This window comes from Daucus carota, chromosome 1, assembly GCF_001625215.2.
Source record: "Daucus carota subsp. sativus chromosome 1, DH1 v3.0, whole genome shotgun sequence".
Classification (NCBI taxonomy): Eukaryota; Viridiplantae; Streptophyta; class Magnoliopsida; order Apiales; family Apiaceae; genus Daucus; species Daucus carota.
In genome coordinates this window covers 24,347,234-24,361,166 of record NC_030381.2, presented here as the reverse complement: position 1 = coordinate 24,361,166, position 13,933 = coordinate 24,347,234, and the positions used below count along the sequence as shown (strand labels likewise).

The window sequence follows — 13,933 nt, the reverse complement described above, 5'->3', positions numbered from 1 at the left end:
TGAAATACGAGGAAGACCAAGAATGAGAAAGCAAAAAGAACATCAAGTAATGCAATATTTTCTGAGAAAGAGAGCAGATGTCTGTTTCAATCCTCATACATCTGCTACGGACAAGGAAACAGTCTATATATACTATTACTATTATTATCAATCTATTTGTATCACTAAAAAAGACTAGTGAGCATTCAGTTGTGTTGAAGTTATTCCTTTCTCCTTTCTGTGGAACTTCGTTTTCTCAAATTGCCAACCTCTTCTTTTTTTTTTTTCCGCTAATTGATTACACACACGTGGGAAGTCGACCTCCCACAAAAAGGTAGAAGAGCTCTACCACCACACCAACACTTTGTTGGCGCCAACCTATTCTCTTGGTTTTTCTTCCAATGTCCTCTCTCCTTTTTGGGCTGGGCCACTCTTTTGCCTTTGGGCTTTCTTTTCCTTTCTTGGTCTGAGCCACTCTTTTTTGGGATTTTACACAAATCCGATACTTTATATTTGGATTTGGATTATTTTTTAAACCTGAAAGAATTTGAGTTTGGATATTAGGTATTTCGAACCGAAATCCGAAAAATATTCCAATATATATATATATATATATATAAATAAGTATATAATATACTAATGCATTTTTTTTAATTTTAGATATAATTAATTTGCTTATAATATATATATATATATAAATGCGAATGTGTATATTCGTAAGTGATGGTATCTTTTTTTGTTTTATAATGAATTACTGAAATTTCATATGAAGATACTGATATCTTCATCACTACTATCATTAATGAAACAATTGTGCAGTAGTAAAAACTGAAGAAACTGATTAATAGCTTAAAGAGAGAGAGAGAGAGAGAGAGAGATGTTAAACTACTATCATTGAAGAATAAACTTGCTTTATAAAGAGTCTGCAGCTGAATATATATATATATAGACACACACACACACACACACACATACACATCATAACAGAATGTTCTAGAATGCTCTAACATAACAGAATTTTGTTATGTGACAGTCTGTCACCTTGTGTTATTGATCATGGCTGTGCTACTGTGCTGCAAAGTTCTTGTGTTGATGCATAGTGATGTTGTCATGCTCGGATTTTGTAGAGTTGCATGGTGACTTAGTATCTATAACATCCCTCTCAAGTTGGGAGGCTGAAAAAGATTGAGGACACCAAACTTGGAACATAGAAGCTGAAGGGAGGCGGATGAAAGAGACTTAGTAAAAATGTCTGTAGGTTGAGAAGCAATGGGGGATATAAGACGGCTGCATCATCCCAATCTTAAGTTTTTCACGAACAAAGTGATAATCAAGTTCGATATGTTTGGTGCGCTCATGAAACACAGAATTATTTGTAATGTGAAGTGCTGACTTGCTGTCACAGAAAAGAGGTGTATGAGTGAGCTTGTGAATGCCAAATGCCTTGAAGAGACCTAACAGTCAGGTGAGCTCACAACTTGTATCAGCCATGCTTCGATACTTAGCTTCAGCTGAGGACCTGGAAATAATGTGTTGCTTTTTACATTTTCAGGAGATTAAAGAAGGGCCAAGCATGATACTATACCCAGTTAAGGAGAGCCTGGACTTCTTGTCACCAGCCCAATCGGAGTCACAAAATGAAGGTGTAGGTATAGATAAAGGTGTGCCAATATTCTCTGTGTTTACATCAACAGGTGGTGTAGGGAAAATTATTGTTGTTTCAGATCTTTGAGACTGATGAAAGGGGAAAACATTTTCAACAAAGTGAACATTTCTAGCAGTATAACATTTTCTGTTGTGAAGGTCTGCCACTTTGTATCCTTTTTGATTAAATGGATAGCCAACGAATGCACATTTGAGAGCTCGAGGATCAAATTTATCAGAACTAGCATCATCATTTGTGATGTAACAAAGGCATCCAAATGCTTTGAGGTTCTGATACTTGGATGACTTTTGAAATAATATTTCAAAGGCAGATTTGAAACCAACATGTTTTGATGGTAGTAAGTTGATAAGATGAGTTGCTGTGAGGACACAATCACCCCAAAAGTGATTGGATGTTTAGATTGAAACTTAAGGGCACGAGCTACGTTTAACAGATGCTAGTGTTTTCTTTCTATCAAGCCATTCTGTTGAGGTGTTCTAGGGTAGCTATTTTGATGAATAATGCCTAAATCAAGTAAATAAGTCTGTAAATTCTTATTAACAAACTCTGTGCCATTATCTGATCGAAGGACTTTGACAGATGTTTTGAAATGATTTTGCACATAAGTCAAGTAATGTTTGAGTATAGGAGGCACTTGAGTTTTATCAGCCAGAAGAAATACCCAAGTATATCCTGGAAGATCTTCTAGAATTGTCAAGAAATGATGACATTTATCATGTGTGGGATACTTATAAGGTCCCCACACATCACAATGTATAAGATCAAATGCAAAAGTACTACAAGAGTCACTTCTAGAAAATGGGAGTTTTTGTTGTTTGGCCTGGTGACATATCTCACAATCCAAAATCAACTTTGACAAATACTTTAAATTTGCGATACTACTGAGTACATAATGAGAAGGATGTCCAAATCTATAATGCCAAACAAGTGAGTCGTCTTTATCAGGATAAGAAGCTATAGTGCTAACAGTAGAGAAAGAGGCTTGAAACTTCAGAGTATTTAGTCTGTAGAAGCCATCTTCTAGATCACCAATCTACCTCTTCTTCTGTGTAACATGGTCCTGCATAAGGCACTTAGTAGCATTAAATTACAGAACACATGCATTATCAATATCGAACTGAGCAACTGAGATCAAGTTACACTGAAAATAGGGAACATGGAGCACCTGTTTCAGTGTAAGATTACAAGGCAGTTTAATGTCACCCATATGTGTGACATGAGTGGTATTACCATTGTAGTTGTGAGTGTAAAGGTTTGATGTTGCTCAGTATAGAGAAGTGAGCTGTGATATGATATGTTGCACCTGAATCAATGATCCAGGTGGTGCTGATAAGAGTGAATTTTGTGAAATTGATTAGAACAGCAGAATGAGTAGTAAATGCATGAGTCACATTGATACTTGCCATCGGTGAATTCTGTGTGTTGTGAGTAGCATTTATAGTGTTTTCTTGAATCCATGGGGTATTGGCTTGAGGATGCTCAGTGCTGGATTCAGAGTTAGAATCTCAGAGTCTAGCTCGTAACATATTGAGCAAATGATCATACTGTTGATCTGTAAGATTTATGAGGTTATCTGAATTCGTTGATACAATTGATTGCACGTTTGCAGCTGATGCTTTCTTGTTGCTGGCATTTCGAGGCTTAGGTTTTGACTGTCCATGAAGCCTGTGCCACTCGGGATAGCCATTAAGACAAAAGCACTTGTCCTTTGTTTGTCCGGATAGCTTGCGGTACTCACAAATTACAGAAGTAATTATAGGTTTCTTGTAGGCCTTTGATTAGACAGAGCTATGTTGTTGAAATTTAACAAGCATGGCAAGGTTTTCAATAACAACTGGAGAAATCTGATTAGCACAATCTCACTGATTTTCTTCTTGAAGTAACATTGCATAGGCATTAACAAAATCAAGTAGAAGATTCATTAACTAAATCTGACCTCTAGTATTAGTAAATTGATCATTGAGTCCCATGATAAATTGACTAAGCTTTGTGATGTGCTCATAATGATCCAGTTTCACAAAATTATTGCAATTATAGTTTGAATTAACACAAATACAACGAGGAATGGGAGATGGACTATCAAGCTCATTTATAAGTCCTCTGAACATAGTAAAATAGGCACTAACATACTTAGTACCCTGTGTGAGAGATGTTAATTCCTTTCAAAGATGAAAGAGTTTAGGAACATTTGACTGCAGGTATCGAGCATCCAAATCCTCCCAGATCTGCTTCGTTGTGGTCATGTAGACTAAGTTTTTCCTGATATCTGAAGAAATGGAATTTAGAAGCCATGAGATTATCAGATCATTGCTTCTCATCCATAACGATAACACTGGTGAGTTATTTGCAGGTTTCACCTGTGTACCCTAACTTTAGTTTAGCAGAGAGCAATATTAATCGATCGACTCCAGGTGTTGTAATTTTGATTTGTGAGAAATTCATTAACCAGTGAAATACCAGGATTATTTGAGGAACTTATGTAGTAGGGATGATTAATATCAATAACTGGTGTTGTCGCCATGAAAGCTGAGCTTGAAGATCTTTCGGTTAAAGCAGCAGCATACGAGTACATGAATGGGTGTTTAACTGTGGTGAGCTAGTTGTAATCACAACCAGGCTCTGATACCATGAAAGAAACAATGGTGTAGTAGCAAAAACTGATGAATAGTTTTTAGAGAAAGAAAGAGAGAGATGTTCAACTACTATCATTGAAGAATAAAACTTACTTTACAAACAGTCTGCAATTGAATATATATACATCATAATAGAATGTTCTAGAATGCTCTAACATAATAGAATTCTGTTATGTGCTAGTCTGTCACCCTGTGTTCTGATCATGGCTGTGCTCATGTGCTGCAAAGTCACAGCTTTGAACCTGTGTTGAATTGTTGATGCATAGTGATATTGTCATGCTTGGATTTAATAGAGTTGCATGCTGGTGACTTAGTACCTATAACAAGCTCTTAGCCGATGTGATAGCGATATGTGATGGGGTAATGGTTACAAATAGAGAGAGCTTGAGGAAGAAGTACTATTCTACTTAAATCTAGTTCGATCTTTGTTCTTTAAATTCTGTTATAATTCGAGTTTATATAAATGTAATTCTCTGTTGATCACACTATGTCTTCTTAAACCCAAAGAATATCATGCGACTCTTTTGTTTTTCAAAACAAAATAATCTTCTGACTGATTAAGATAGTATAGCATAGATTTCAATACAAGGCATAAATTGTTAATTTACTTCTTAGAGGAGCTTCCATGTAATTTCATTTTTAATTTGTTGACTAATTTTGTCGGTGCTGTAGTATACCTATAAATAGATAGATGCTAGGGATGGGCATTCACCCCGTCCCGCTCGACCCCGATCCGATCCCCGCCCCGTTCGGGTCGGGGATTCGGAGAATTTTTCGGGGGCGGGACGGGGATCGGGGAAAGTTCTAGAAAAAATTCGGGGATCGGGGCGGGGTCGGGGATTGATGTCTCCCCGCCCCGATCCCCGACCCCGATTGTGTATATATATAAAGAGTTAATGACACCTTGTACCCCCTAACTTTGGCCCAAAAACAGTTTAGCACCTAGACTTTGAACTTTGACAGGTTGCAATCGATAGTTTACATTCTCTTGCAATGTGTAACCTCTGCTAACTTTTCCGTTAAAAAAAAAGAGTTAACGTTAAGTGGCAGAGGGGTATGCTGGTAAATGCATGCATGGCAGAGTGTATTTAAATAATATATATTTAAATATTTAGTTATAATATTAATCATTTAAAAAATAAAATTATGTTGTGATAAAAAATTTAAATTTATAACAACTACTTTAACTGTTTGAGAGTTAACAGTGTGTATATTAGTTTCTAACAACTACTTTACGCCCTGTGACTCCTCAAAGTTTATGTATTATATTTTGAAATTATTTCTGAACACACACAACGATAAAAATTTAAAATAATTTTTAAAATATTATAAATTTAAATTTTTTATCACAACATAATTTTATTTTTTAAATGATTAATATTATAACTAAATAACTAAATATTTAAATATATATTATTTAAATACACTCTGCCATGCATGCATTTACCAGCATACTTCTCTACCACTTAACGTTAACTCTGTTTTTTAACGGAAAAGTGAGCAGAGGTTACACATTGCAAGAGATTGTAAACTATCGATTGCAGCCTGTCAAAGTTCAAAGTCTAGGGGCTAAACTGTTTTTGGGCCAAAGTTAGGGGGTACAAGGTGTCATTAACTCATATATAAATAATAATATATTTATATATATTATACTAAATATATTATTAAAAATAGATAAATTTTATAATATAATAAAAATTAGAAAATAATCTTTATTTTTATTGATTGATTATAAATATATTGTAATATAATATATTTTAAATTGTCGTTTATTTATATTATAAATCAATTTTAATATGATTTGATATCGAAAATATAAAATAATAATATTTTATTAGTATATTAGGAGTTAGTAGTTTGTTTGTTTATTAAAAAGTATATTATCGATTATAAAGTTATAATTTTTTTATTAAAAACTAAAATTCCCCGAATCCCCGCGGGGATCCCCGTTCCCCGTTCGGGGCGGGGATCGGGGAGGAAAATAATCCCCGTTTCGGGTTCGGGGCAAAATCGGGGATGTGTATTCAATTCGGGGATCGGGGTCGGGGATAGCACTCCCCGCCCCGAAGTGCCCCCGTGCCCATCCCTAATAGATGCTCCTCCCATTTTAGTTGGTAGATTACACCCATTGCCCCTCTTCACCCTTCTATTCACGGCTCATGCCATTAAAAATCAGCTATTTTTCCCCAAGACTCACGTGTCCTCCCAACACCCACGTGCATTACTTTCAAAACTGCTGAGGCTTGCTGCTTTTGCTTTTAATATGTTTAAAATTGGCGGGCACAACTGTTGGGTAACGTAGCGAACCACTGGCTAATGCTTATATTCAGATGCACCTCAATGTTATATGTGTTTTTAATCAGAATGCCCCATATTTGCATTTTGAATTTCAAATTCAAAAACACACACTCCTTTTTGCTCTCCATTTTTTTTTGGGCGATTCAGTGAGAGTCGACACTTCAGCTGCACAAATTCATGGACGATATAAGTTTAATTCTAATCTTATTATTCACATTGCTTTACCTGTTTCCCTTCCGGCATGAACTTTAATCAGGATTCTGTTATTATACAAAAACTGTGTTCGGTTTTTCAGCTTCAAAGTGGATGTCCTCTTTCTTCTGTTGCTGCTTCTGAAAACAGGAATTGAAAAGGTTACAGATTTAACTTTATTTTGCTAAATCTTTTTATGTCCCCATCTGTTTGATTTTATTTCAAAGTTAAGTTCTTTGCACTCATTTTCAGGGAAATCGCCTAGGACGCCCTTCACTGATTTGACAAACTTAACAAACTGTTCTTCTCCCAAATCGTCTTTAAATTCTTATGCGTTTCAGTCAGCTATAAATCATAGGCCTCATACCGTGTCTTTTTGCTCCACTATAACAGTCAACATTATTGTTAGTACTAAAAAGGGATTGACTGCTGCATGTGCTGATTGTGTTTCTAGATCTCCTGGTTCCATTGATTTATTGCACAAGGTTTGTTCTTTGCTGTTTTGAAACATGTACACTTACTTAAGATTCCATAAGATTTTTGGTTCGGAAATAAAGTTCGAATTGTTGTTTGCTAGGCCGATGTTCATCTGCCAAGTAGAGGTTTGTTCTCTTCTGAAAACAATAATGGTAAACTATTCCACCTTCAGCTTTTTATCAATGACATAATTATGCTCATGCATCTGTAGGAAGTAACCTATTATTTGACCACTTTTTATGATTCAGTCAATAGCCCAGCTACTCCTGTGCAGAGTCATTTCAATGTTCATCTTCAGCGGTTTAATACTAAACCACATTCTAGTACGATCTTTTTTATCCCTTTTTATTTCCCCGGTGTAGATTACTTTTGTTAGAGAAGCATATTATTTTGCAAATGTGCAGGGTAAGAGAAGGAAGCCATCTGATGATCAGCAGGTTGTTCATTCGCAACAGATTTCTAAACAAAGAGCAAAGAAATCTAAACTTCACGTGGCCGAGGATCTTAGTTGTATTACCAGAAACTTTTAACCAACCAAACAAATCCAGTTGATGCTTCTGTTTTGTCCACTCATCTTAATGACGGTATTTGCTCCACTCAGAAATAAAATAAACATATACATAAATGATCTAAACTGAACATTCTTATGCTTTATATTCAGGAGAATCCTCACTCATTTCAGATCACCAAGTGTATGATGACTTGATTAGCGATGATGGTATTGTTGTGTACTCTTAAATTGTTTTTTACTTGCTCTTACATAATCTTTCTCTCTGAATTACTCCATAGGTTTAATATAAGACCACATTCCAGTATGACTTTTTTTTTTCTTTTTTTTTTCTCAATGTAGATTACTTTTCTTACATCAGATATTATTTTACAGCTGTGCAGGGTAAGAGAAGGAAGCCAGCTGATGATCAGCAGGTTGTTCATTCGTAACAGACGCCTAAACAAAGAACAAAGAAATCTAAACTTCATGTGGCTGAGGATCTTAGTTGTATTACCAGAAACATTTTAACCAATCAGACAAATCCACTTGATGCTTCTGTTTTGTCTACTCATCTTGATGACAGTATGTGTTCCACTGAGAAATTAAAAAAACATCTATAAATACATAGATACTCCTCCCAATTTAGGTGCATAAATGCAGTAAACTGAACATTCTTATGCTTATATACAGGAGAATCCTCATTCATTGCAGATCATCAAGTGTATGATGACTTCCTTGGCGATGATGGTATTGTCATGTTTTCTTAAACTATTTTTTTCTTGCTCTTACATAATCTTTCTGCTCTTCGTGACTCTGTGGATTAATTTTAGATTATTCCGAACATGACGAGGACTTTAACTCCAGATATGATAAAAACCTAAAACCTGGTATATGATCCATTCAAGTAATAATTGTTTTTATGATTTTATGATTTCTTCGCATAAATTACTGCATCACAATGTTACGCAGTTCCAAAAGGGTATGGCTTCCTAGGTCCACCTACGGGGAAATGTGTTAAATGTCAGTCCATAATGTGGGCTGAGGAGAGATCTAACAAAGGTGTCAAGAAAGCTTTGTTCAAGTACACTATATGCTGTGGCAATGGCAAAGTCAAGCTTCCACCGGCGCCAAGTACACCATCATACCTTTGGCAATTTATAATGATCCAGTCAAAGGTCCTCACTTTCACCGTAATACACGGGTATACAATACTATGTTTGCCTTCAAATCAACTGGTGGCAATGTCGATACATCTATAAATAGAGGTGGATCGCCTTACATTTATAAGTTGAATGGTCAAAACCATCACCTTTTTGGTTCCTTGATTCCAGATGAAGGGAAGGATCCCAAATTCTCACAAGTATATATCTATGACACTGCTAATGAGGTTCAAAACAGAATGAGGTGGATTGGGGTTGATCATTCAGATGAAATTAATCAAGAAATTGTTAGTGGTCTGATTGTAATGTTGGATGAAAAGAATAAAATTGTGAAAAAATTCCGAACTGCCCGTGACAGGTTTGAAAAGGACAATGTTGTTGAATTGGATATAATTTTTAAAGTATCTAAAGCAAGTGATGGTAGGGAAAATCGCCCTGGACCTTCAAACGAAGTTGTTGGAATCTTGGTCGGCGATCAAGAAGAGACTGATCAGAGCCGTGATGTGATAGTTGATGAGATCAAATCAGGACTACAACGGATTCCCAACATTAACCCTAAATTAATGGCGTTGCAGTATCCTTTACTTTTTCCTAATGGTGAAGATGGCTTCCACCTAGGATTAAAATATCAGCCAACTGAAGAGCAGCGTGGTAAAACAAGAGAAAGCATCACCTTGAAAGATTATTATGCATACAAACTTCAAGTCAGACACAGTGAATGTATGTATTTTATAATATTTCCCACCTTTGATAAACCTTTGTATACCTGCCTATTCATAGGTATTTTGGTTCTGTAGGCATGTCGCCAAGACTTGGTGGACGACTGTTTCAACAGTATATTGTAGATGCATTTTCTACAATTGAGCAGGCACGTCTTTGGTGGTACAGAACTCATCAGACCACTCTAAGGAGTGAGTTGTACAGTCACATATGCGATACTATACGATCTGGTGATCTAGATAAATCTAATCTTGGCAAAAATTTCATTCTACCCACGGGCTATGTTGGATCAAAGCGATATATACAACAGAATTTTCAGGATGCTCTTGCTGTATGTCGGCACATTGGTCACCCGGATATTTTCCTTACAATGACATCAAATCCTATGTGGCCAGAGGTTATTGAGATGATGAAGCTGATTCCATATGGTACCCCTGTTGACAATCCAGATATCGTTGCTAGAGTATTTAAGCTAAAACTTAATCAGCTACTCCATGATATCCGGCAAGAAAGTTTCTTTGGAACATGCATTGGAGGTATAATATTCAGTGCATACATTACTTTCAAAACTAATACTCTATTTTCATTGATAACTCAAGTCAATTTATACCTTAAATTTTTTTTGCCTTTGCTTATTTTGCTTTCAGTTATGTATGTTGTGGAATTCCAAAAGCGCGGTCTGCCTCACGTTCATATGTTCATATGGCTTGATTTAGAATCGAAGATTAAATTGAAAAGAGATGTTGACAAATTCGTTTCAGCTGAAATACCTGATCCATAAATTGATCCAGCTGGTTATGAAGCTGTCAAACAGTTTATGATCCATGGCCCGTGTGATCCTGAATTCCCAAAATCTCCCTGCATAGTTAATCACAAGTGTTCTAGGCATTTTCCCAAAAAGTAAGTACAGATTTTAGATTTCAACTTCACAACAACCATTACTTGCATAACTCTAATGTTATTACCTCATATTTTCTTACAAACCAAAATCAAACAGGTATGCAAATAGCACAACTTTTGATGAATCCGGTTTCCCCGTGTACAAGAGGACGAACTCTGGGATTACAGTTAATGTTAGAAACGCAGAGTTAGATAATCAATGGGTTGTCCCCTACAACAGAGATTTGTTGGTAAAATACCAGTGTCATATCAATATCGAAATATGCTGTCATGCTCGCAGCATCAAATATTTGTTCAAATATTGTTTGAAAGGTCCTGACAGAGCAACTGTTGAAGAACGTGGTTCCAGACAAATCCAAAAAACTAAGCCAGAAGACCCTGTAGACGAGATTCAACAATATTTTGATGGAAGATATATCTGTGGCGCTGAATCTGCATATCGTACCTTTGGTTTTGACATACATCATAGGTCAATATCCGTTGAGCGATTACCTTTCCACCTTCCGGGGAAACGTTCATGCACATTCCGATCAAATGAACCTTTGAAAAAGATTGCCAACAGAGAAAAATCTCGCAGAAGCAAGTTGGAGGCATTTTTTCATCTCAATACCATTGACCCTAATGCCAGGCAGTATACATACGATGAAATTCCAAAACATTATGTTTGGAACGATTCTTTGTGTTCTTTGAACCCCCGTAAAAAGGGATTCCAAATATGGCGATTGACCTACTGCCACCATAGTAGCGGCGATGTCTAGTATTTACGTGTGCTTCTCTCCCGGATAAAAGGACCAGTCTCATTCGAGGCTCTAAGGACTATAGATGGAAAATTGTACAATTCTTTTCAGGAAGCTGCCAATCATTATGGTTTTCTCAATGATGATAATGAATGGCATGAGGTTATTGTAGAGTGTGCAAAATGTGGGTTTGCATCCCAGATCAGACAACTGTTTGTTCACATCATTGTCAATAGCCAGGTGAACGATATTTTCAAACTATGGTCTTCGCATATTGAATCTTTAACTGATGATATATTACAGCAACGACGAAAAAGCACTGGCAATCCCTTACTCAATCTCAGTGATGAGGAGATTCTTTATCATGCTCTTGCAGGCAAAAATAATAATTTTTACCACGTTAAATGCAGTGGATTATATTCCGCCTCATAACTTTTTATGTTCTCATTTACAGATGTTCATAAGTTGTTGAAGGCTGTTGGAAAGAGTTTGTCTAATTATCCAATGCTGCCACAACCTCCACCGATTTATTTAAATACAGGAGCAAATAATCTCATACTGGACGAGACAAACTATGATATTCTTGCCATGCAGAATGAATTTGACAAACTGATTGAGAATTGCAACGAAGATCAAATGAAAGTTTTTGAAGAGATAATTACTGCAGTAGAGAAAGGCCAGGGTGGTGTTTTTTTTGTTTATGGTAGTGGTGGTTGAGGGAAGACATTTCTCTGGAGAACTCTAATACACAAGTTACGTTCACAGCGTAAAATTGTATTGCCAGTAGCATCTTCTGGAATAGCTACAACTCTTCTTCCAGGTGGCCGGACTGCTCATTCTCGCTTTAAAATTCCAATCATTCTTGATGATTTTTCTGTGTGCAATATAGCACACGACTCTGATATCGCTGCACTGATTAAAGAAACAAGTTTAATTATATGGGATGAAGCACCAATGACTCATAGCTACGCGTTTGAATGTTTAGATCGTACACTGCGTGATTTGATGAAATCAGTTGATCCACAACGATATCATCAACCTTTTGGTGGAATAACAGTAGTTTTTGGTGGTGATTTCAGACAAGTTCTTCCCGTAATTCCATTCGCCTCTCGTGCAGATGTTGTCAATGCTAGCATCACCCGATCTCGGATATGGAATTTTTGCAAGGTATTTACACTAAATCGTAACATGCGCTTAGGCCAATCAGATAGTGAAGAGAGGAATGAGGTCTTGAGGCAGTTTGCCAACTGGGTTTTATCTATTGGTGATGGTTTATTTCCAAATGTAGATACATCAAACGATGGCATCAATGAGTTTGATGTTGATCTGCCTGATTGCTATTGCAACATGTCAGATTCAAACTCAGTTGAAAAAATTGTTGATGCAGTATTTCCTGACCTTCAAAAGTTGTACCATTCTCCACAATATCTTGCCGAAAGAGCAATCCTTACTCCAACAAACAAAACTGCTTCTGAGATCAACTCTGTGATTGTTGATAAATTGCCAAGGGAAGCAGTATCATACTACAGTCTAGATGAAGCTCAGGAGTTTGGTGGATCTGAATCTGAATTTCCTATGTGTTTTCCATCCGAGTACTTGCACAATTTTAATATGCTTGGTGTTCCTGCTCATCAGCTGATTCTGAAGGAAGGTGGAATGGTAATGTTGATGAGGAATCTTGATCAGACAGTAGGCCTGTGCAATGGAACCCGGATGGTAGTCACAAAATGCCTCAAACATTCTGTGTAGTGTGAGGTTATATGTGGATCCTCTACTGGCCTGCATTTTTTTCATTCCAAGAATCGAGTGTTGTTCCAGTGATACGAAGCTCCCTTTCAAATTTATTCGGAATCAGCTTCCGCTACAAATTTGTTATGCAATGACAATCAACAAATCACAAGGTCAATCCCTTTCATTTGTTGGTTTATATCTTCCGAAAGCTGTTTTCAGTCATGGCCAATTATATGTTGCCATCAGCCGTGTTACTTCTCCTGAAGGGCTACGACTTTTCATAGATGACGATTTGGGCAGATGTAGTCGCAGAACAGAAAATGTTGTGTATCTAGAGGTTTTTTATAGTCTAAGATAGAATTACCCTATGAAACACCTGCTAATTTGAGACTATGTTTTTGCTACTGCAAGAAGCTTACTTGCAGATTTTCAGTATCCTAATTTTTGATGTACAGCTCACAGCTGTTCTTAAATTCATATTTTTGCTGAACAAGTTACTCCTACTTTCGTTTATTTGAACAAGGAATGCATTATGTCAAAAAGATAACTCACTGAGAATAAAACATGTGACTAAATGTTTGTCCATGAACTAAATGTTTTATTCGTTACTAAATAGATTATATAACAACTAATAAATATAAATTAATTTATTTTATATTACAAATATATAACATTAAAAATCTAAATTAATCATTTAGATTAATCGACTATTTCCAATATTTCACTTAATCCGTAACTCAACCAATTAGGTCCGATCCTCAATTACCATAACACTATTGTTTAATGCTACTCCGTCTGTTTTTTATAATATAACGTCTGACTTTTTTACACACACTTTTAAGTGCGTTGATCGGGTACTTAAATTTTTTTTTTTAATTTCTTTTCTTAATAAAAGTACATGATCAAACATTTTATTCACATAATTCACCAATTACAAAAATTAATTTTTA

General features: G+C 36.1%; 2 protein-coding genes across 2 annotated transcripts; both read left to right on the top strand.

The window, feature by feature from the left end:
- Window positions 1-4,164: 4,164 nt before the first annotated feature.
- On the top strand, window positions 4,165-11,969 carry LOC108219459 (uncharacterized). Its single transcript, XM_064084067.1, has 17 exons — window positions 4,165-4,236; window positions 7,110-7,253; window positions 7,346-7,397; window positions 7,907-7,963; window positions 8,096-8,169; window positions 8,272-8,317; window positions 8,426-8,482; window positions 8,566-8,622; window positions 8,705-8,866; window positions 9,067-9,615; window positions 9,693-10,151; window positions 10,263-10,292; window positions 10,407-10,515; window positions 10,613-11,177; window positions 11,364-11,492; window positions 11,556-11,628; window positions 11,707-11,969. Exons 1-17 carry the CDS (start codon window positions 4,165-4,167, stop codon window positions 11,967-11,969), a joined length of 2,898 nt encoding a protein of 965 aa, XP_063940137.1.
- LOC108198500 (uncharacterized) lies at window positions 11,710-13,274 on the top strand. Its single transcript, XM_064088088.1, has one exon. The coding sequence runs from the start codon at window positions 12,207-12,209 to the stop codon at window positions 12,999-13,001; it is 795 nt and encodes a 264-aa protein (XP_063944158.1). The 5' UTR covers window positions 11,710-12,206; the 3' UTR covers window positions 13,002-13,274.
- The last annotated feature ends 659 nt before the right edge of the window (window positions 13,275-13,933 follow it).

Coding starts and splice junctions, on each gene's coding strand:
- LOC108219459 (XM_064084067.1), top strand. CDS start 4,165: ATGAAAGCTGAGCTTGAAGATCTTTCGGTTAAAGCAGCAGCATACGAG. Junction 8,867..9,066: donor CAAGCTTCCACCGGCGCCAA/GTACACCATCAT, acceptor CCTTGATTCCAG/ATGAAGGGAAGGATCCCAAA. Junction 10,293..10,406: donor TGTGGAATTCCAAAAGCGCG/GTCTGCCTCACG, acceptor AAATTGATCCAG/CTGGTTATGAAGCTGTCAAA.
- LOC108198500 (XM_064088088.1), top strand. CDS start 12,207: ATGACTCATAGCTACGCGTTTGAATGTTTAGATCGTACACTGCGTGAT.